At 25.3% G+C, this 25,823-nt stretch overlaps 1 protein-coding gene across 2 annotated transcripts; it reads left to right on the top strand.

The window, feature by feature from the left end:
• Positions 1-473: 473 nt before the first annotated feature.
• LOC114131487 (homeodomain-interacting protein kinase 2) lies at positions 474-25,761 on the top strand. Of its 2 annotated transcripts, none has more exons than XM_027996713.2 (21): positions 474-693; positions 6,514-6,864; positions 7,203-7,427; positions 7,491-7,583; positions 10,195-10,413; positions 11,555-11,729; positions 11,815-12,035; positions 12,110-12,298; positions 12,430-12,639; positions 12,727-12,933; positions 14,097-14,330; positions 14,399-14,687; positions 14,749-14,840; positions 14,923-15,023; positions 15,089-15,275; positions 17,144-17,301; positions 19,180-19,398; positions 19,465-19,635; positions 20,502-20,708; positions 20,775-20,948; positions 21,011-25,761. In XM_027996713.2, exons 2-20 carry the CDS (start codon positions 6,520-6,522, stop codon positions 20,932-20,934), a joined length of 3,702 nt encoding a protein of 1,233 aa, XP_027852514.2. In that variant the 5' UTR covers positions 474-693; positions 6,514-6,519; the 3' UTR covers positions 20,935-20,948; positions 21,011-25,761. The 2 variants fall into 2 exon arrangements, with proteins under 2 accessions (XP_027852514.2, XP_050058432.1); XM_050202475.1 differs by lacking the exon at positions 474-693 and adding an exon at positions 5,173-5,211.
• The last annotated feature ends 62 nt before the right edge of the window (positions 25,762-25,823 follow it).

Genomic DNA, 25,823 nt, shown 5'->3' with positions numbered 1-25,823 from the left:
TACGAAGACGGAACCGTGTGACGGTTTGCGCGGGGCGCTCTGCACGGATGGTGGCTGTAAACGACGAAACGTCGTACAATATGGCTTTGTGAAAAGTGGTGTGATTGTGTGAACGACAACCACAGACTGACGGATTCGGTCGCCTAAAGACTTGGGGGAAGAAAATAATGAAAATTTGTTCTGGCCCGGCATATATCAAACACCGTTCCAGGTAAGTCGCTCATTATTTACCCGATCTAGATGTGCAAAATATTGTTTTGATATACTTACTTAAATTACAATATCATTATTATTGTTTTCACCCTTCCCCCGCTGCCGGCCCATTTAACTCCCTCTACCGAGCGTTCGTCTACGACACGCGGTGACGGTGGCGTGTTGTGGTGCACTGCCCACCGCCGCTGCTTCCTCGTCGTCGTATGGTGGTAGGCAACTATATAATGGTACTAAATAGTAATAGTAGGAGTAATAATAGTAGTAGCAGCAGCGGTTGTACTGTTGTAGTAGTAACTAGTATTACAACTATAGCGAATAATGTCGATGTGCTAGTGTGTGCGTTGTTGGTCGTCACAACGGAATTAATGTGTTTACCGAAGAGTGAAAAATAACAGAACGAGGTCAATATGGAAAGGCCATCGTCGACGTGTTACTTAGCCGTTGTATTTTATTTCGGGTTTATCTCATTATTGCTGTCTGGTATGTTTGCTCTAATATTTTCCGTATTTCCTTGCAACCAACTATCCTTTTGTTTGTCCACGTTGTGACGTGAACAGACGTGAGGTGAGCTGATGACGCGCGTCATAATCCTAGCAAGTGTTGAACCACTTGGCACCTGCCACGGTATTTCCACTCTACAACAATATACGATTAAAAACCTCATTGATAGTTATTATTTTCGCTGTACACTTTTGACGTCAATAATAATGTTTATCTTTAATTTTTTTTTATCAAATTATTATAATCGGTGGCGTAATTTGGTTATGTTTGTTGTAATGGGGTTAGTTTATGGAATTTTTGTAAATTCTACCTATTATCCCCCAAAATTTGTTTTGTATGGATCATAATATTAGCCTTTCATGTGTACCTCACAATAACAATATTGTGATATATATATATATAATATAAATATACATTACACTACACTACATTTGTGATGAGTAGAGACCAGAATTATATATTCTAAAATTGTGGCAAATATGCAAAGCAAGAGGGTTAAAATATGCATCATAAATGTTTACTACTTTAACAATTACCTACTAAAATCAGATCAAATATAACAAAAAGCCTGAGTGCTTATGGTTGCACTTCATGTTGCACTGGTTTAAGTGAGAAGTCGGGAAGGTGAGATACATAAGGTTATTTAATTTTTATCTGTGAGCAACAGTATACCATTGCTAACAAAAACAATTCTGAGTGAAGCTCGGTAGATTGCATTACATTATCTAGTACATTATCAAATGGCTAAAATTTTCTGAACTTTAATTCATAAGGAACAAAATCTAAAATACAACAATAAAGGTCTCTTGTCATTTTTCATTAGAAGCAATATTTTTGGTAAAAAACGTCATCCGTAATTATTTAATATTATAAAATCGTGAAATCGTACAGTTTTTCTCCTTTAACTGCTTTTATTTCGAGTACCATTTTGAAAATCGTAAGATGACCTCTTTAAAGTACCAGCTCAAGAACATTACCTTTTAGAAAAAGTGTTTCTAGAATAAAAATAAAGAAATAAACATCATTGTAAAACTAATACATTCCTTGCTTCACTCAGAATCTAAAATTAGGAGTCTCCGAGGAAGTATTGGACCTTTCAACATCTAAGTCAATCAATAAAAATTAATATAAAAAAAATATCATATTTTTAAATTCTATATAATATACCTATACCTAGGTACTAACTTTTAAGTATTTATATAGGTACTTCGACATTTTTTTAAAATTAAAAATCTATTTCCATTTTAAGGAAGTTTTATATGTTGATATCAGTATAAATATAAAATGTTCCAGATTAATTTTAAAATAGTTAACTAGATTTTAGTAGAAATGGGCACTTTTCCGATGCAGTAAAATACTGAACATGTCCTTGAGTATTATCTGTGTTAGAAAAGTGTAGGAAAAGTTTTTTTTAATAATATCATCTTTCTTATTGACTACCTATTTATGACATTTTAAAATAGTAAAACTCAAATTCTATATGATATTAATATAAAATGTAAAAATATTTTTATGTTTGTAACTGGATTTGTAACTATACGCCTATACAAATTAAATAACCAGAGAAAAGAATAATCTAGGTATATGATATTATTTGACTTCTTGTTAAATTGAATAGTTTCTCAAACTTGAATTAAAATACTGTATTTTTAAACTCTTTTTAAAAAGCTTTGTCATTACAATAGATTGTGATCAGTGCAATTAAAACCCAAATTTTTGTCAGTGTCATGGAGAAAAAATTGCTCATTTTCTGTTCCAGAGCTTTCCAATTCTAAATCACTCTTCTTGAGTAGGATTAATATTCAAGTTGAAACTTTTTTCATAATGATGCGATGAATTTCCATGTTGTAAAATGATTGGTGTTGCTTCATTGTGTGTAAAATCTTCTATTTTCTAATCATTATCTTCTTCTTCATCATCTTTATTTTGATCAAGTGTGTGAAGTATAAGTTAATTTCACAGCACGTTCAGTTAACTATTAATTTCATTTTTTAGTATGTACATTTGCAAAAGAACCTTGAAAAGAATTAAATGATCTCTGTTGCAGTCAAAAAAACAGGTATTGATAATATTTTATCAGCCAGCTTGGATAAACTTGAGTCAAAACTTTTCCACTGTATTAAAGATTCCAACTTAGAAACTGTTTTCCATAGAAAGGTTTTGGAGTATAATCCATTATTTTTATAATTTATAATCTCAGTAAGACAATCTTCATCGTAAATCATAATTATTCATCGCAAAATTGTTAATGAATTTAGAAACATTAATATGTAAAATATATTTTTCATTAGTTAAGTCATTATCAATTGTTTTTAGATTTAAAAGATGTGTTGCAATATGAACGGGTATAACTATGTTTTTTAATTGTATAAATATATTACCTAAACGGTTTTTTTATCTTTTAAATCTTCTAAATCTATTTCTTCAATAATTTCAATTAATTGTATCTCATAACTTGAAGTTTTTAGCTGTTGGATTAACTCAATGAAAAATATGTTTGTCCCCTTCTAGAAGAGTAATTGCATTATTATTGATAATAGATTTTATTAGTTGTATCATTAAATCAATAGTTTTCCAAAAATAATTCCGTTAAATAGTTTAAACATGATCCTTAAATAAAATCGTAACATTTTTTAAATTATTAGGTACCGATTTTATTACTTGTTTTAGTTTAAATAAATTTTTATAGTTAATCAAGTGACTTCTGCCATCAAGTTTTAACTGGCAATTGAACAAATACATTTATATTTTTTTCCTTTGAAATTTTCCGAATTTTGTGTGAAAGTCTCTGGTTATATTTTACTGTTTTTATTATTGAGAAAAATGTTGTGTCAAATAATGTTTGTAATTGATAACATTTAAATATATCTTAAACTAATAATTTTAAAGTATGATAAACACATGTTAACATTAGCATATGTTTAAATTTATTTTGAATTTATTATTCATTTTATCTTTAACAATATTACTAGAATTGTCATTAATAAAAGCTACAAACTTTTTAGGATTATATTTATTTATTACTATAATTATTTGGCTAGCTAAATATTCAGCAGTATGACTTTTTCCATCAGTATGAATAAAGTTCACGAAAAAAAATTCTGGAGTAGTTATAACAAAATTAATAATCCCTTTTTGTCTTAAATTAAACCAACCATCACATTGGATACTCAAAAATGTTAAATCTGCTATTGTGTTTTCTACTTTTAAGAGTTTTGTAATAAAAATTCCTTTTCTAATAAAGTTGTAAATAAAGTCTTTCAGTTTAGCAATTTGTATGATGCTTGAATAGTATGGAACAATATTGTTTCCAAGATGTATATTGTTCAACAATAGATAGTGGCATCCCGCTTGTAAAAATAGCACTGGCTAATAGAGTATCGATTTTTTCCTTAAAACATAATATTTAATCTAGTATTTATATTTACTGGTTTTGAAAAACAATTGCTGAAATCATTTAAAGTAGGTAAATTGAAATACAATTTTATTTTATAGTATTGTTTATCATATTTCTTTTATTTTAATGATAAACTATAAATACCTTTTAGTTCCATTTTTTTCAGTTACTAGGTATTTACAATAGCTTTTATATAGATTTAATATATTTTATATATGCTTTCTTCATTATTTTAATAAAATTGGTATTTTAGTACAGGGGTTGGTAACCTTTTTTGGTATCAGGGGCCAAAACTTAAAAAAAAAAATTCACAGGCCATACACTTTATTTTATTTACAGTTTATCAACTAATATAAATACATTATGTGGTATTCCTTATTTTTATACTAATTATAAATTGCAATCGCGGGCCATATAAAATTGCTTCACGGGCCGCGGGTTTCTGACCCCTGCTTTAGTACACTGACTTACTTATACATTATAATTTCAATCAACTTGTTATATCAGTATGTTAGTATGACATAAAGAGATCACTAATTTGACATTTAAATTATTTATTCTTATTTTTTTTTTAATCTATATCTTAGAATGTGTGATATTGAAATGAGTTAAATAAATAAAACTTAAAATTTATAATGAATAGGTACCTTAAAATTCATTTGAATCCTACAGTTTTTAAGTATTCCATTTAGGAACATTTTTTTTTTCTGTTTACAAGTTTCATATTTATATCGATGGCTAATAAGAAAACGGCTGTATCTGCTACTTTGGAATTATCTGCCATAGTAATTGATTATTAATGAGCAATAGAAAATACATTGAATGAGCTCACTCTAGTGGTTCTAGCTACAACTATCATTAAGTTATGTATTTGAATTCTACTAGAGCCTTATCCACCATTTTTGACAATTTAATTAGCAGGTATAAAAAAAATCAGACGTATATACTAGTATGAACGTATCAGCCTTTTCCAAAATAATATGAATGGACTTATACAAACACAAACATAATTAAATTGTGAGGGGTAATAATAATATAATATACTGGATGGGGGCCATGGTGTCCTCGTTGCTACTATGGTGCTGTTTCCGTGTTGTACAGTGAGTGTTTCATGTTTCTGTACTTATATTTTCATTAACTTCATAACTAAATACTGAATTAAGTATTTAAAAATGTATTAACCTTATTATTAGTTAAAATATAACTTTTTGATTTCTACCAAAAATATTTTAATGTTACTTTAATGATACTTTTTGTTATAGAGTACAAAGTAGCAAAAAAAAAATGTGTTACCATTTATTATTTTAAAGTTTTATAATGTATAATTTGTTTGTAACAACACTTGATTCTTACAGTGTATTATGTATTCAATTTAAAATATTTTATATAAGTTTCAGAAAATTAATTACGTTCTGTTAGGTATATTAAATAACTTAAATGTTATGATATTCATTAGTCATAAGTTTTTGGTTTTAAAGTACTTAAACTTCTATTTAATCTTACTTAAATAAATAATGCTTTACTTTTAAAAATAAAATATTTTACTGGTTTTTATACTTACTGAAATTTTTTTAAACCTATGTTTTAATTAAATCAGGATTTAAACTGTTAACTATTGATTAGTAATGCATCTTAAGTAGTATCTGAATAATAACCTGGCTGCAATTGTCATAATTTTTTTAAATAGTGGGTAATAGTAGGAAATAGTAGTCTTTACTGGTAAAGTAGTTTTCATTTTTGGTAGAAGTAGATATCAAGTTACTTATTTTTCTGTACATAAGTATTCACTTAATATAGTATGGGTAGAGATCCTGCTTATATTTATATTAGCCAATGTTAGGTAATAGTTAATGTATTATGTAATAAATTATGATGTTTACCTTTGTTGCCATAAAAATGATGTGTAATAATTATACTGTTAAAATTAAAATAATAAATAATAATAAGATATAAGATAAAATTTATGAAGCTTAGGTACCATATTTTAAATAAAAAAAAATATTTTTCTAAATCTTAACTAAATGTTTTTTAATTTCCCATTAAATAAAATGTATAAATGCCTAATAGATTTAGTAATTATTTAATAAATTCTTTTATTTTAAAAGAAATGTAATTACAAACATAACTTCTATTCTATACTTGAGTTTTACATTTTAGTTTATTTATAGGTATATCTAATGTATTCAATTTTATTTGTATTATTGGATACCTACAAAAAGTGGTGCCCATTAGCTCAGGAAGTTTTTTTCTCTACAATTTTATTTCTTGATATAAATACAGATATCATTATAACATTAAAATAGTGAATATTGGGATAACTCTAAAATTATAAAGACTAAAGAGTATCTACATACATATATTAATAATTTAAACATAATTACCTATTACATTTTTTTTTACAGAGTGACATGTACAGCAGTCAATCGCAAGGTTTGTGTTCAGAACGGTTGGTGGCTGATGAAAGTGTCGCACTTGTCACGCATCACAAAAAACGCAAGCTGGACCAACTACATAACGCCGCTTGCGGCCCTGAAAACTACCACCATAATAAATACAAATTGAGTTCACTTCACCATCATTACGAACCAATTGTTGAGTTGGTGCCATATGAACCAATTAAGTACCGCAAACACCATGGTACATCTATTGCATCATCTAACATCAAGACCAGTCCATCATCTGCTCATAATCAGAATTTCATACGTGCATCAACCATAAAATTATTAGACACATATCAACGCTGTGGACAAAAGGTATAAATAATATTAAATTAACTATAATTGTTATTGATTTTAAAGCTTAAAAATTTAAAAATATTTTTCATTTTTTGTCTATTTTTATTACCAAAATAGTTATAAAAATGTAGATGTTTTATTTTAACAAAATTAAATTCAATAAGATCTATTGATAAATTATTTTTTAATTTAATTTTAAAATATTCATAATAATTGCTTTATTTTTCTAATAGTCATTCTTAAGGGTTTTATCTGAATTTTTTATTATGTAGTATCCAATTGATTTTAACATTGTTATATACGTTTGAAATTAATTAGTGGTTATTTTAAAAACAAAAGATTAATAAACTGTTTAGCGGAAGTCGTGTGAAGGTGGTGTAACAAATGGTGTTGAGTCAAATTTTGGAGGTGGAGGAGCAAATACTGCATCAACTGCTACTACCACTACCACTACCACAACGGGGCAACAAGGAAAACAGGGAGCCGATGGTGATTATCAGTTGGTCCAGCACGAAGTACTGTACTCAATGACGAATCAGTATGAAGTTCTAGAATTTTTAGGTCGAGGAACTTTTGGTCAGGTAAATCTAAAAATAATCTAATAGATATGTTTCAAAACATTAAATACCTATATAATATTTTAGGTTGTAAAATGCTGGAAAAAAGGAACAAATGAAATTGTTGCAATTAAAATACTAAAGAATCATCCATCCTATGCTAGGCAAGGTCAGATTGAAGTGAGTAATCTATTTTCCTATAAATACATTGTACTCTTGATTATCCGTTTTCTTCTGCAAAATCATCTACTTTCATATATGTATACAAAAAAAAAATGTATATAATATATCCTTAAGTTATACATCACTATCGGTTTAATTGGGTTGTGATAGCTGATTTCTTGATAACGATGTGAAATACACATGTTTTTTTTAATATTTATACTTTTTGGTAAATGTTGATATATTTATTGAAAAAAATCATTATTCATGGTATTTGCTTATCTGTGGTTCCCTGCCACCCTATTCTGCAGATAATCGAGTGTACACTGTATATGTAAATATTATATTATAGCAATTTAAAAAAAAAATTTTCTCTGGTTTACCACTCTAACTACCTATTATATAATATAAGTATTTTATAACTCATAAACTACTCACCTGAATTTCAATTTTTATGTATTGAAATAGATACCTACTCTGAAAAATATTTAACTTTAAAAAACATAATTTAAAATGTATGTTGTCATACAAAAAAGTAAGATACTTATAAGATTATAATGATAAAAATATGTTGTTTTATTTTGATTGGCAATTATGTTAACAAAATATTTTCAATAAACCAGGTGCGGATTCAAGGGGGGCCCAAGGGCCATGCCCCATCCACCCATAAATATGTTCTGAATCCGTGCCTGTCAAAAACATTAATAGATTTTGAAATAATGAGTATCGTTTGATATAAGAATCAATTAGTATAATAGATACAGATACGTGATATTGTTAAAATAATTAAATATTCATTATGACTTGACACAAAATAAAATTCTTAAAGAATTACCACAAAACCGTATTTTTAAAATTTTTTTTTTATTCCTAGAACTTGAACTAAAATTCACTTGTACAAATCTACAATACTAAATGGTTCTATAAAAAATAAATATACTGTTTTTGATAAATAATATTATTAACTAAAGTGTTATCAAATTCTAATATTAAGGCAGCCAAGTTGATAAAATACAAATATTAAGTGTTCATAATCACTATATAAAAATAAAAAAATTACACCTACACTTGTTAAAATGATGAGTTTCCTAATTTTAATTATAATTAATATATTATACAACTTATAGCCTTATAAGTTATAATACTAGATAATATAATATTATTTTATACTTGTTCATAAAGTAATGTTATATATTTTACTAGAAAACAATTTCTTTAAATTTTATTTTAAATGTTAAATTATGCTAGCTATGGCTATATGATATTATATGGTGAAAAACGAATGTAAAAAAAAAATATTATTTTTATGAATCGAGGAATTTTAACATGTACATGAACATGTATAAGTTAGGCAATTACGATGGACTGGGTTCAAAGACCCATTTTCAATTTCTTATAATTCATTGAATAATTTGTGAAAAAATGTTCAATCTGTATCATTTGTCTTAGAATTGAACGCTCTTTCAAATAAAAAATACTTATTTTTTTGTATTTTGTGTTCTTTTAATCTACTATTTTTTAATCATTATAATATTTAAATGTCAATAATTATCAAAAGTTAACTACTGATCTAATAAATCTGGGTGTGTTATATTACTATTGTCAACAAGTAAATACCAGTTTACTGATAATATAAGTAATATTTACATAATATACAATATTAGTAAGATATAACAATTGTTTGAAACTTCTCAGTTTAAGTAAACCTATATAAATCAAACTTATTTATAACAATTGTTGATAACTTAAAACAACCGATATTGAACTTAATTTTTACCAGTGGGCTCAATATTGTTTATGCTATCAGTTTAAATGTTAGAAAAATTTTTCTTAATATGCTCTTTTAAAATGTTGGATAACTAAAAATATATGTTTCCTAATAAAATACTGTGCTATCAGAATGAATTTGAAAGCACTAAATTAAAATTTAGCTTTTGGGTAATTTTTTTCCTCGATTTTTTCCTATTGGAATTTATTCCAACTCATTTTTTTAGTAAAACAAATAATTAAAGAACTTAATATTTAAATAAAATTGTTTAAATAACAAATGTGCATTGAAATAAGAATTTAATTTTGGTTATTTGTGTGTCACTACTTAAATAAAAAATTTCATTTGTATTATTAATTTCTTAGAATTACCAAAATAAGAGGGTTTATACACCAAAGCATTATTTTTATAATAAATGATAAAAGTAAATAATTAACTAAACTAAATAAATACAATATTATGTAATATTTAAGTTTGCATACAATGATTATTTTAAAATAATTTTAAGTTAGATAAAATATGGTGGTAGATACATACATTGATTTGTATATTTTATTCTTAATATTTATTAAACTACATACATTAATAATTAATTTCACTTTCAATGCTTCACTACATAAAATATCTAGGTTTAGAAATAATAATTGAGATAGTATAAAGTATTAATTGGAAATTATATATTATAAATAAGTTTTAAATATTTTTATAAAAATGTGATAGTTAATTTTAGTTCAAGTCATAATTACTTAGTTAAAGAATTCTTATGTAGTAATTCAACTAATATATTTCTTTTAAACTGTAATTCAATTAATATTTGAGATAGTAATATAAATTGAAATTGTATTAATATTTATTTTCTAGGTAAGTATTTTGTCACGATTGAGCCAAGAAAATGCAGACGAATACAACTTTGTTCGTGCTTATGAATGTTTTCAACACAAAAATCATACTTGTTTGGTGTTCGAAATGTTGGAGCAAAATTTATATGATTTCCTGAAACAAAACAAATTTAGTCCACTGCCATTAAAATTTATTCGACCAATATTACAACAAGTACTGACTGCTTTGTTAAAATTAAAGGTAATTTTTTAATTTATTTTATGTTTCTTGTTAATGGCTACATTTTTATTACTTATTAATTTGAGGGTTTCTGTTTTCCATCAAAAGTCACCCTTGCTTGTTATTATCATGATCTTTTTTTGCCAAAGGTTATATTATGGGGTTATATTTGATTTCTGCCAAATATAAATTAATTAATTATTTTAAATATTTTTTGAGGATCTCTAAACCTAAATTGATCAAATCTTAATGATTACAAAATGAATTATTGTATCATAGATATTGATCATAAACTATCATTTATATCCTACTTAACTATTATTGCTCACATAGCTAGTGTATTTCCCTATGTACATGCTATACACATAGCTAAATTTATATTTGATTCACAGCATATTATATTATTTGTAAAAGTTATAGAATTTAAGTTTAAAAAATCTTTGTTTACATTTATTATGAATAGTAAATATCATTGGTTTAGTGTTAAAAAATACATTAAATTAATAAAAAGTAGGTATAAACAGTATACAACATAAATATTTATGATTACAAACGTCACATGTATAGCACCAAAGCTATACATTAAGTTATGAAAAAGTAAAATTTCATAAAAAGTCCAAAATGCACACATATTTTAACACATTCAACTTTTACTATACAAAAAAAAAGTTTTTTGTCAAACTCAAAGCTAGTTAAATACACGCAAATGTGTTTTTGAATAAAGTCTTAATTTCTTATTTATCTTAAACTAATTAGGTTTATTTCGTGGAGTATTTTATTCTTTCACTCTTGTAATTGTATAATTAACTTTGGTAGGTATGTTCTTTTACCAAATTACAAAACCACATGATAATTAGCTGTGATTTTTTATGAATAACTAGTTCCTCCCACAATAATAATAATAATGTGGAATATATCTGATATAAGGAGTTCTAAGATAATTTATTAATTATTTTTGGTGATAATCAGAATACAACCCTTGGCAGAAGATAGCCATGTTTATAACAGGCAATTAGGTGCCTTGCAACAGGTCATTTTGGTGGAAAAAAGTTATGCTTGTTAATTTTTAATTTTACAATAAGTACATTAAATAAATCATAATTTATTCATCATTCAAATATTATTTCTAATTTAGGGTTATATATTATTTTTTGTCCTATAGGATTTAGGTCTTATTCATGCAGATTTGAAACCAGAAAATATAATGCTAGTTGATCCTATCCGTCAACCTTACAGAGTTAAAGTTATTGACTTTGGTAGTGCATCTCATAAAAGTAAAGCTGTATGCAATACTTATTTGCAAAGCCGTTACTATAGAGCCCCAGAAATCATACTTGGTAAACATAATGATAATTATGTAGAATATACTTTTTATGATGTTATTTGTAATATACATTAATGGTGTTTATGAATAAAAAATAGGTTTACCATTTTGTGAAGCAATTGATATGTGGAGTTTGGGTTGTGTAGTAGCAGAACTATTTTTGGGTTGGCCATTATATCCAGGATCATCAGAATATGATCAAATACGTTACATATGCCAAACACAAAATTTACCAAATTTAGACATGTTAACAAATGCTTCAAAAACCTCCAAGTTTTTTTATAGAGATGTTACATATCAAAATAATTGGAGACTAAAGGTAAAATAACTAATCACAATAATTTTTGATTTTGTTCGAATTATAATATTTAAGAAATTACAACACTTTAATAGATAATGGAAGAACATGAAGCCGAAACTGGAATTAAATCTAAAGAAGCAAGAAAATACATATTTAATTGTTTAGATGATATTGGGCAAGTTAATGTGCCAACTGATTTGGAAGGTGGTGAGCTCTTAGCTGAAAAAGCAGATAGACGAGAATTTATTGATCTTCTTAAAAGAATGTTATCTATGGACCCGGTAATTATGACAACACCTAAATTTTAATATCCTTTTAAGTTTTGTATAATTTATTTAATTGTACATATACCACACCATGATGTAATTATGTGTTTTTAAAATATTTTATTAAAGCTATTTATTTTTTACAGGCTAATAGAATACACCCTAATACTGCTCTTCTTCATCCGTTTGTTACATTAGCACATTTGGTTGATTTTGCTAGATGTGATAATGTGAAAGCAAGTGTTCAAATGATGGAAGTTTGTCGACGAGCATTACCTGATCACCATTCCAGTTCTGGACAAGCTGTGCTGGTGCCAGCAACTAATGCTAATGTCACTCTTGCTTTTAATAATCAGGTATTATATATATGCATACATTTTTGACTAATTTCATTAATAACCATAAAATAGATTATTCTCATTGATTTAATTTGTGGTGTGTAGTATCAGTTATATAACAGTCGATCAATGGCTCGCCAATATAGTGGTAGCTCTAATCAACATCAAGCACATCTATCAATACTTTGTTCCGCTGGTCCTGGAGCTTATCAAACTGGAACTTCACCTCCAAAACATGTAGCTGTTATGCCACCTCCACCCCATCCATCACAATTACAAATACAACATTCAACTAGTTTGATTACACAACAGGTAATTATTATTTGTTAACTATCTCTATACTATAATTTACAATAAGTAATTACAAAAACAAATCATAAGTAGGTACTTAATAAAAAAAAGTAAAGAAACAATTCACAATTGTATTTTGAATTTTGTTTTTTTTAAACCTAATCAAATTTTTTATTAAATCTAGGGTCATCCACACTAATATTTGTGTTAAACTTAAACGTTATTAATTGGGCTGGGATTTTAATGCCCTTTTTAAGACGCAAAAATTACTTTAAAAACTTTAAAAATGCATTTAAATTATAATATTTATTATAGCTTTAAAATTGTAAAAAACATTTTATATTTTATTTTTTATTTTTATGGTATTGTTCCTATAGTATTTGTTACTTGTTTAGTTCTGGACATACTAATTGGTTACTAATTCAGTAATACTTATCTAAGTCTAGTTATATGATAAAATTATTATTGACAATAACTTGTTGTGCTGTATAATTTATTGTTTGCACTGTCAGCAGTTTGTTGAAGTTAATCTCAACAAATTATTGTGATAAATGCTCCAAAACTTAAGAAAATACACTTAAATCGTCAAAAAATGTATTTGAGGTTAATTTTATAAATAAAAATTACTTTAAAATATCAGTATCACCCAAAAACACAGATTTTGTACTTATGGGCCAAAAAAGATGCATTTGCATCAAAATCCCAGCCCTAGTTATTAAAAATGTTTGTTTCCTATAGCAATTTAGGAATCTAACAATCTAAACGTAAAAGTTTGTAATTCTGAGTTAGTCTTTGGTAATACGCCAATGAAAAACATAATTATTATGAATTATGGTATAATATATGAAAAAAAAAACATTCAATTAAAAATAGCAAAACATTATTTGTACAACTAATATTCAGTACCTATCTTATGTCTACTGTCATCAATTTATTATTTTATTAGTATTTTATTTTTATTTTAGTAGAAATAGTTAACTTTTATACAAAATTGTTATTTACTTGTTTAACATTTTACACGTGAATGACAACTGTTACTACCTATTACCTAACTAGGTAGTATTTAAAATTTACCAATACTTTGATATTTTTTGAGAAATGAGTTTTAATTGGTTAATCAGTAAATCATTTAATTATATATAAATTTGTATTAAATTTATTTTTAAATATTCATTATAATATAGCCTGGTGGTGGTCAACAGCAATATGTGCCTGTATCTATGGTTGATGGAAGTCGTCAAATGATTGCTACTTGGCCAGCTCCTCCTGGACCTCATCATCGTCAAATGACTATTGTTCCACCACCTGGAGCAGGAGCAGCTTCAGCAGCATGGCATTCTGCATCCGCTGCCGCAGCTGCAGCTGATTGGGCTGTTCCTAGGCCTCTGATTGTTGATTCGGCTACTGCAATATTACAAGTACATTCATTTAATATTTATATGATACAATAAGCAATTATTTTATTAATACATTATTTATTGTATAGGATCAACGACAAGTTGCATTTACGACAGCTGATGTTTATGATGGTCTATTGGAAAGCCCCACAATGGTTGGTACAATTTGGGGAAGTTCTAATAATAGTGGAAAATCACGTTCAACAAAACACATGGCTCCACCTCAATCTCATCATCACCATTCAAACTATCAACAAGCACCGCCTGCACATCACCACCATCATCTTCATAGGCAAGACAAAAAGGATACCGTAATAAACACTACAAATCAACTCAGCCCAGTAAAAAAACGGGTTAAAGAAGGAACTCCTCCACAAGGTTTGATATACTATTCATTTAAACACTTATATTTTATGCGTAATTTTACATTTACTTGCAGAATATGATGGAAGAATTAATAGAGGAAGCTTATTATCTACCTCAGACAATACTCCAAATTGGCATCAACCTTCCCCTTCTTATAAACAACTGGTTATTAATTTATTATTTAAATTAACTTTAAAATGTTAATATAATTGTTTAGTATAATACTACTATGAATATTTATTTTTAGATTAACAATAGACAACATACTATAACTATTCATGACACACCATCTCCTGCTGTTTCGGTCATTACAATATCAGACAGTGAAGATGAAGCTTCAACTAAAGGGTATGTACTATATTGAGAATTACTTATAAAATGTTTGCCTAAATGTTTTTGTATTTTCTTATTAGAGTTCAGTTGAATATCAAAACTAATCGTAACAACCGCAAAAACGTAATTTCATGTGTAACAGTTGGTGAGAGTGACAATGAAGAAATATTGCCATCTAAGCCTTTAACTTATCATCAAAAACAACTTCAAAGTTTACGTTCAACTCCTGTAATTTACCAATCTCCATCCAAGAGTTCTAATATACAAGTAAGAATATTATTCAGTTGTATTATAAATAAAAAAAACTGTATGTAATATGTATTGTTATTTATAAGATTTACACAATCTGTACTAAATTTAGTACAATAAGAGTATGTGATAGAACAAAACTTTTATTGAATTTTAGAGTAAGAAGTTACCTATAAGTGGCATTTAACTGGGAGTTAGTTAGTATTAACTATCTAAAATCTATATTCGTAAATATATGTAATATATATATATTTTTTTTTCGTTTTTGTGTTAGTTTCCTAACAATTCATAGCACCAGTTTCTTTTTAGGCGACACCCAAGGTTACCTAACCAAGTAAAGTATGGGTGGACAGGTTTTTTAAGTGAATTTTAGGGTGATTAGAGACAGGTATAGAAGTTTTTTAAAAACATGCAGCTTTTCGTATCATTGTTTTCATTGAAAGATCATTATGTAGAGTGTAATTAGATACATAGGATGGGGTATTTGTTATCTCCTTAAGGGCAATGAACTGAAATTGTTGGATTCTGATAGTGTTTGAAGTTTTTGCAGTACTCCATTGTTAAAGATCATAAGTCCATACTGGTTTAAGTAATGATTTATTAATGAGAACTTTAACTTTTAATCTTCATTGTAAAAGTAATATTCATATCTTGCAGACATGTGTGTTTAAGACAAGTATCTTGATACAGATATTGGCTATTCAAAGTGAGACTGGTCATCCAATTAATTTCCTAGGTATCTAACTGTGTCAGATGTAAGAATATAGGTGTTATGTAGATAGACATTTGGGTATATGGAGTGGAATAGAATGAATATATTGTGTATACAGATTTCTTAGGAAATAGGATTAGGCTTAATGTACCATTTTGTTTACCATTAGACATTAGCCTTTTACCTTCTAACCTTTCTACCATGGTTTCTGAACTAAAGTAATATATATAATCATTAATCACCGCACGCGGGGTAAAAGTTTGCTGAATTATTTTTTTTTTTACTTACATATCGTTTTGTGTTAATGAATAGCTTATACATAATAATAAATTTGAGTAGTTTTTTACAAGTTAACTGTAATATAATATATATTTCAAAATATAGTTTTCCTTACATTGGGATCACTCAGAAAATGTTTTAAAACTATATTTAGGAAACTAGATAAGATATCAGCATTTGGTTAAAAAAAAAAGATGAAAATAATATAACAATAACTATAAAATTTGTAAAAATAAATTATACCGCGCTCCGCGCATGGTATAAGGTTAAGTTAAGATAAGTTTGGATTAGTTGCAATAAGAGGATTTTTTTCAACTGATATGATGGCTTTGTCATCTGTGTAGTCAGCTACAACAGTATTTTGGGAAGTAGGCTGGTTTGAGGTATTAATATTAAAAAAAAAAAAGGAAAAATAATTCCACCTTGGGAAACTTCAGCAAAAATTTTCTTGATTTTTGATATTGAGGATCCAAATTGGTTTTGAAAATGATAATACTTTAAATAAAATTTAAGTAATAAGAATAAATATTGGGGAACACATTTTTAATTTTTATACCAAACTCTATCAAACACTTAACTAATACCAAGAAAGGCACATATACAATAAAACGTTTTTTCTTAGAAAAATGAGTTAGCGTCAACTAACCTAATATACCTAATGTATTGTGCTATGTGATTATATACATAAAATATTATTTAAACTAAACATACAATTTAGTAAAATTAAAGAAAAAAAATAATGCTTTTTAAATGTATTTTATACCTACACAAATTGATTTTTGATTCAACTTGCTTAATTTGTAAATTAATACTATCTACAGTATTCTATAATTAACTATTATTAGAAAAATAACCTTGTTAACTAATATTTAATTTTTTAATTTTGATTTTTCAGAATGGTGAATATATTGCTTGCCGCAATAGTCCTCCAGGTATAGAGTTAAATGGTGGTCAATATTCTCAACATTCTTCAATTACCAATAACTCTCAACAACCTATTTATATGCCACAATCACAATTACCTAGTGAAATAAAACACGAACCCCATTACAGGTACATATTATTATATTCATTTATTATATTTCATTTATGATTACTGTGTTTTTGACCTTATCATAAATTTTTAATATATATATAATTATGTGTATATATAGTTTCAATAGTGCTAAATTAAGATATAATATTATAATATGTACATTTCACTTATAGTTAATACTTATTAAAACCAACGATAAAGTTATTACTTGGGATTTATATTCTCTGATAAAATATGATGCTTATATTCTCTTAAAAAAATTCAAAATTATGTAAAAAAAAAAATGTTAAATTTTACTATTTATTTTTACATTATTTGTTAAATATTTAATTATACTCAAATGAGTTCTACACTTTTATAATAGAATTATTTCACTATAGAAATATAATATAATATAAATGATATAATTAAAACATTTATTTTATCAAAACATAATTTTTTTTGGAGTAATTGATGAAAAAATATTTTGTTGTTATCAGTATAGAATCATTAATACAAGTTTCAAATTCAGGGGAATTCGAAACTGATGACAAAGAATCATTTAGGTGTTCATTCTTTAAAATAAAAAAAAAAAATTATCGAATGTATTTCAAATATATATATAACATACTAATAACTAATAAAAATTTTAATTTATAATCTCATATATTATTTATACTTACCATTAGCTAACCGTTAGTTTGTAAAAAATTCAATACCTATGTTATAATTACCTCATCATTTTTATCATGATCTTCGCGTTTTTTTACGTTTTAAGTTAGCCAAATTAGGTTTTTTTCCGTGGTGCACATAGCTTGATACATGCTATTTTACCAAAACGCCAATTTTCATTCATTTTAAAATTTAAAATTATAATCACTGACAAAAAAATTAAACTTCACTGGTTGAATAATTTAATCTAGATGTAGTATGAAACTAGTGACTGAGTAGACTAATATTCTATTTTGTTTGGTCGTAACATAAATTTACTTATTACCATGTATTTTATGCTTTACAATAACAATACATTATCATTTCATTTCCATAGTTGTTAGCTCTAATTGATTTAGAATTGTTCAGATACGGGTAATAGCTATTAAGATTCTTAGAAATGTTCTAACGCCCACACGCGCATGGACAAGTCCATGAACACAAAGAAAATATTTTTACTCCTATTGTAGGGCAGAAATTATGCAAACAGTACCAAAAGAGAAATAAAAATGCACCTAGTTTTGGCTGATTTGTATTAATTTTGAAAACACGATTGAATTCGTCAATCTATTTTCTAGGTTTGCTCGGAAATAGATTTACGACTTTATTTTCAGTTAATATAATATGATGCATAGTAAGTTAATATTTTTTTCAAAAAAAACTTATACTTGACTTAGTTGTAAATAGCAATAAAATGAAAAATATAAGATTCCACTTCCGAGCAAACTTAGAAAAGATTAAGACAAACCGAAATTAGTTTTCAAAATTTAAAATGAGTTATTGGAAGTATGTTTAATTTGCTTTCGCTTATTGATTTAAATGTATAAAATAAAAATGGTTGCTCCAGCCCCCTTAATAATAACCAGCATCAGGAATAAATAAATAAATAGTGCACCATGTGTAATAATTATCATTTAGTGGTATCATAAAAATAAAAAAATTGGCTTTCAGGCCAATATTATAAATAAAAATAATGTGATAAACACAATCCCAAGGAGAGGGAACAGTGGCCCCATCCTCCCTATGTATCCACCACTTTATTTATGGTAGATGTAATGAAAGTTTGAATGGATATAATAACTAAGTGGTGTTAAAAACAATGTTGTTAATATTTTATTTCACTTTATAATTCATAGTGAACCTTAGATTAGGATTTTTGTTTGTGTTATTTATATTTATAAAAAAATAAAATTTTATGTTTATAGTTCTTCTCATAGTGGCAATACTATGTCTCAGTCTCAACTAAAAAGGATTGTATCAAAAGGACAACATACACATCAAAGTCAAGATTGTAATATATTCAATGGTTTGGGAACAAGCAAACCAGAACCACCACAAGCTATTGAATACTATTGTAGTGGGACAAACTGCAAAGATCCTTACCATTATGTCACACCTCATGATCAGCATATAGTTTATGCTAGGTAATACAAATAAAATACTAGAAGAATTTATTAAACTTTATTAATATTTTACCATATTCATTATAGTGACAAGCGTTTGTCATATGCAATACCCTCAGCACATAAACGCAACATTTCCAATCCCATGGACTATCAATTACAGCCTCCAGTAGCCCATTCTAGTAGAGATTCACATATTATTAGTGCTTCAAAAACTGCATGGACCCAACAAACTATACCAGTACACCAAGCATACAGGTAAAATACTAATTTGAATAGTCTATTATTATAAGTTTCATTACATTTTATATTATCTAAAAATTCTATAACACTAATTATACTTGCTTTATAATCTAATAATTATTAACTAAGTACCTATATTCAAGGCCGTACCTGGGGGTTTACCCCCCCCCCCTGAAATTAATTTCCAGTTACGGCCTTGCCTTACATAAAAAAAAAAAGAAATTAAAGGTAGGATTTAGATTTTGAAGGTATTTGTTGTTTTTATTTAATGGTCTAATAGGTATGCGATTTTATTATTCAAACTAATTTTATTATAGAATAAAATACACATTTTATATTGTGTTCACTATTTTTACTCAAAGACACAACATATTAGCATATTTTATTGGGCAATATTAATTTTTTGTCAATCAAATTTTTAAATATATTTTTATCTTTTTTTTTATGTTTGTACATATTTTTTATTGTGTGATGTTCTTAGATCATAGTATATATTATGATGTATATTGTATACACACTTTAATTGTAATTTAGTTCTATTTAGGCGGTAGTATACATTTTAGGTAGGAAGCAATAATTACAGAACAAAACAATTAAATTTGTTACAGTTAATTTTATTGTATTAAATGTGTTTTTATGCTGAACTGTGCTAGGAAAATTTTTTTCGTTTTTTTTTCCCATTATATTTAAGTTGTTTTTTAGAGTTTTATATTACCGACCACATTATGAAAACTTTGTTTAATAATCATATACTTGCTAAAATCATAAACTATTAAATATAAAAATTCTAAATTTTATATTTACCACACTATATTATTAATTGCTTTGTTTATTTTTTGACAATAATTGTTTTATTTATTTTTATTCTTTTTTATACATAGAAGTCATGTAGCTGATTATACAGCTGCTCATCTTTCTCCACAAACCCTAGGAGCTAATCGCGGGTTGTCTCCTTTGGCTGGTCAACCTTTGTATCACCAAAGTGATATTTACCGTCGACAAGCAGTTTATGTAACTACTGGTCAACCACCAACTGCTGCTGCATATTTACCATCTCCACAAGTTCCTCCTACTGCTTTTACTACTGGGTAATTAATAATTTAATAAAAAAAAACTTATAAATTATATTAATAAGGTATTTTTCTTTTTATCAGACCAATTCCACCTCCTGCACATCATGCAAGTGCAAGACCTTTACTTACCACCCATGCTACACATCCATTACCAGCACACATGCAACCAACTGCTGTATATGGTTATTTAAGTCCAGCAAAATCGCATCATCAATATCAACCCCTTTGGTTCACTGAGTAGGAATTATCACAGAGGTATATAATATTTAACACTTATTAAGAGTCATGTGCATATTATACATTAATTACATTTCTAGGTCTGATAGTGAATTAATGGCACCACTACTTACCAACTCAGATCAACTAGTCATTAAAGTCAGACCTCTGTACATGTTAACAACTGATACTGTACACACATAAAGTAATGTACTCTCATTATTATGTAAATTATTATACTAAAATATGTATGGAACTATTTTTTTTCAAATTGTAATTTTAAAATAGCATTCGTTGTCCTGTTTAACGAAAACCAAAATGTGACATTTCAGACTAAAATATTACTAATTATTAGATTTAATTTAATTCACTTAGATATCTGATTTAACATTATATATATATATATATATATATATATTATATGTAAACATTTTCTAAAATTTGATCAACATTTTTTTATGCTACTTCTGGTATTAATTATTTTTTAAAAAAATGTCTTAATTATTAATGTTTAATTCGTTGTCAAATATAATATATAATAATTTTTGATATTGTCTAAAAAAAATTAAGTTTTTATCTTAAAAAAAAAAAAAAAAAAATTATTATTATAATCGTCTAAATAAATATAACATACCATTACTTAATCTTCATATTCTTTATAATATTTTAGTAAAATGTTAATAATTATTTATTCGACAATTTTTGTTTTATATTAATATTTTGGGTATAATTTTAGAGAAAATATATTCCTCAAATATATTTTTATTATATAGTAGCTAAATGTTATATTACATTATGATATACATTAATATTTTTATTATGTAGTTGTTTGTATTTTTTTTTTTTTTTTAATTACTCAGCATTATTATTGGCTGTATATATGATTATATCATAATTTTCATATATATTTTTATGTTTTGTTTAAAGTGACAATAATTATTGTTTGTAATTTTTTAATTAAAATATAATCGTTTAATAATATGGGTGATACTTATAGGCTTAGACATTTTTAATAATTGTTTGAAGTTATTTTAGTCTGAATCAATATCAAAATATGTCACTATTAGATATAAATTTAATGATTGCTAGTATATTATATACATATAACATATATGTTCGCTACAATAAGCCACATTTTTATTTTTAGTTATTATTTTTATGGTTGTGGAGTTAAATTAATAATATCACATTAATAACTTACTAATCAAAACAATTAAACAAACTAACAGTTTTAAATTATAATATCTATTAGTTTATATTTTTTATTAAAAAATTAGTATTTACACTTAATGGTTTTAAAACTATCTAATAAACATAAATCTAAAGTTATTAAAATACTACCCAAATTCATTAATTGGCTTTAAATGATATTTTGATGAATTGAAATTATAGTATACAATATTTTTTTTGTATTTTTAAGTACTTAAAATATAATGTTAATAATATATTTAGAATAATTTAACTAATTTAATTAGTTTGATTAAATTTATTGGAATATTTATTAAAATTTAAAATATTAGTATTTTTTATAAAAATAAAATAAATTCAAAATAAACCCCCATAAAATAATTATAATTAATTTGTACACTATACAATTTAGTGTTTAGTACAAATTATGATCATTGTCAATTTGATGTAATTTTTAATTACAATACCATTATTGCCAATTATAAATTATAAAAATTACACTTTCATGTATCTACCTTAAAATTTGGTTAAAAATTCATAATTTAAACTGCATGCATAATTGTAGTTGATATAAGGTATTACAGAAATTTCCACTTGAACATTTTTTACGCTAGCTATACATATTTTAAATTTCTATATGTATTTTGGTGTTGGATATATTTGTATATAGAAAAGTATATTTTTTAAACATAGATTTAAATTCAAAAGCTATTTTTGTTATGCAAATTGGCTGCAATTTAATTCAATTTATTTATTTTACTAAAATAATAAAATATTATAAAAAAGTGGCCAATTATTATTTAGTCACGACATTATTAACCATCTATTTAATTTATTTTTAAATATTCCGAATTTTCTTAGTGAAAAAATATTTAATGATATTAATTTAGGGAAAATGTTTGGTGATAGTCTTTGTAACAATTTGCCTTATGGTTATGAGTTAGATTTTTTTTTTTTTACAATATTATTCAATGATTGAAATGAATTAATCATAAAATAATAAATATATTCTATTACATTTTCATTCTTTTTTTTATTATTATTAATATAATATGCACTTTTTAAAATTGTAATAATTTTTTAAAATAAAAATTTTACAATCTTATATACAAAATAAATATAATTTAGTGGTTTGATATTTTTATTTAATATTTTTTATCAAAAAGTACAAAATATAACATTATTTTAGCCTGAAATTTATTTCAATCATAACAATAATAATAAAATAATCAATATATTATATATTTATGTATTACATAGTTTAATATTGAATTACATTACGTTAATTGTTAATATAGATTTTAGATGCGCCTTTGTGATTAATAGACGATAATAGCCATAAATAGTAATGTATTACACATTATCTATTTGTTAGAGTTTAATCTTATACTTTACAGGGACTTTTCAACTTATTTTTTTATTTTGAGTTTTAATAATATTGACAGTATAACATAATCATACTGAATTAATATATATATATATTATATATGTTGTATTAAATGATAGTCATGCACTCTTATGCAAAATTATATATATTTATATTAAAACCATTTTTAGAAGAAAATAGCTTAATTTATATGACTTAGTTCCATTGTATTCATGTATAATGCTCATTGTCTAGTTTGTAAACTGAAATTAATTAAATGAGTTATATAATATTATGATTATCCTTGGACCATAAAATAATAAATCACATTTTTATAATAATCATAATGTTAAAACTTAAAAGCACTTGGCTAATTACATTTTTTATAAGTGTTAATGTGATATAATTTAAATTTAAAAAATTTAAGCACCATAAAAGTATACATTATATATCGTATTTGTATTTTTACAATAAGTTAACTATTTGGGTCAATCATTAACTTAACAAATCAATAAAAAATATTATAAAAGTTCCTTTCTTAGGGTGTTGGTACAAATATAAACAATACACAAGTATAATAACCAAAATGACGGTGTCTATTATTATTATTTTATTTTTTATTTATCAGGTCCTATTTATGCTATGTATAGTAGTTGATAAATATAAAATTTAGCTTAAATAAGTAGAGATATTGTATTACATTAAAAATCACTAACTTATATTAAAACAAAAATATTAATTTTAATTTTAATAGTTTTATAGAATTTACTTTTACCTAATATTATCAGTAATTATTTCTGATTTTATTCGTGTTTTGAATGTTTGCAATTAAAAGTATAAAATATAATTAGCTGTACATAAATAATATACTATTTTTTTCTTGTTATTTAACTATTAAGGTTATAGATTTATAGAATTTAGAGTGCATTTATTTTTTTTAATAATGAATGGTTAGCTCAATGGGTTTAATATTATCATTTTTATTTGTTTAACATTCTTTGAATTAATTTTTCATGTTTTGTTAGATTATTATGCATAGTATTTGTAAATAAAACATATATATGTATATGTATATATATATATTTTATGGTTGGGCATACCTTTGTAATTTTTGCGATGTATACATACAATGTATGTTAATAATGTGATGATATACAATCTTAACACTACTATTTTGTTTATTTGGTTTTATTATTATTATTGTTATTATTTAATTGGCATCATCGATGTTTATGTTAAATGTATTACATTAAATCAAATATAATAAACCATGCGAGATCACACTTCACTTCATTTTACCCTTTAATTTATCATATTTATTATTGACATGACAATCTATCAATTTTCTATCATAATTTTATTTATTTCTATTGCTTTCAGGATATATTTTTCAATTTTTCTAATACTATCTATTATATTTTATATATTTGTGTAGTCAAGAGTCATATTATTATTACTTACTTTTTCAACCCCATTTCTATAAATGTACATGTTAATCATATTCATATTTCAGTATATTATCAAGTATAAGAGTATTTAAATGTTTTTTCTTTTGATTAAGTAAAAAGCAAATGATTTTCTTGTGAAATTTACTGTGAATAACAGATATAAAGAGATTTATAAGAACTTTATTTCATGATATTATTATTAATTATAATATATTTCATTTAAACCAGTTTTTTTTTTACTTTTTTATTGATTCAAACACAATCATCAAAATTAAAAAAATACATACTAATTTATAGTTATAAAAAATGCATGTAACAATACTGATGTACAACTACTGTGATATTTGTCGATAAGTAAAATTTTTACCTCTTGATTGTTTAAAGTGTGGCCGCGCTAAGTGTATAAGACTGTCAACACCTTATTCTTTTAAAAATATAATCATATTAATTTTTATTTTTACCTTATTCTCACAGTACTGATTTTATTCATTTTACATTATGCTTATTATTTTTTTAATTATTATTATTGAAAGGTATAAAAGTTAGTGAACTTAAAATGTAGTATTAATATTTTGTCACTCCTGGTTGACCATATTTTGTACTGAATTAACTCTTAACTTACATGTTTGTTTGTATATTATATTATATTTAGTCATATTATAAAATTATTATACTTAATCCTCTCAATGTTGCTTTTATATATTATTGTTTATTTATTATCATTGATATTATTGTATTTTAATCAAATATTGTCATCTGCGTAATTTGGTTTTGTGGTATTAACCTATTGGAACAAAAAAAAAAATAAATATATACATAAATATAATATGCACTAAAACTTTATATTAAATTTAAATTACCTTTTATACTAATTTTCCTTGTGTTTTAAAATGTTTTCTTATGTTTTTCCTT

The sequence above is a fragment of the Aphis gossypii genome, chromosome 3 (genome assembly GCF_020184175.1).
Source record: "Aphis gossypii isolate Hap1 chromosome 3, ASM2018417v2, whole genome shotgun sequence".
NCBI lineage: Eukaryota > Metazoa > Arthropoda > Insecta > Hemiptera > Aphididae > Aphis > Aphis gossypii.
This window is presented reverse-complemented; position numbering and strand designations above follow the sequence as displayed.

Bases quoted from the DNA above. Each gene is read 5' to 3' on its own strand.
- LOC114131487 (XM_050202475.1), top strand. From the start codon at position 5,188: ATGGTGCTGTTTCCGTGTTGTACA. The intron at 15,024-15,088 runs GTATGTACTATA...TTTTCTTATTAG, and splicing joins GATGAAGCTTCAACTAAAGG to AGTTCAGTTGAATATCAAAA. The intron at 15,276-17,143 runs GTAAGAATATTA...TTGATTTTTCAG, and splicing joins CCAAGAGTTCTAATATACAA to AATGGTGAATATATTGCTTG.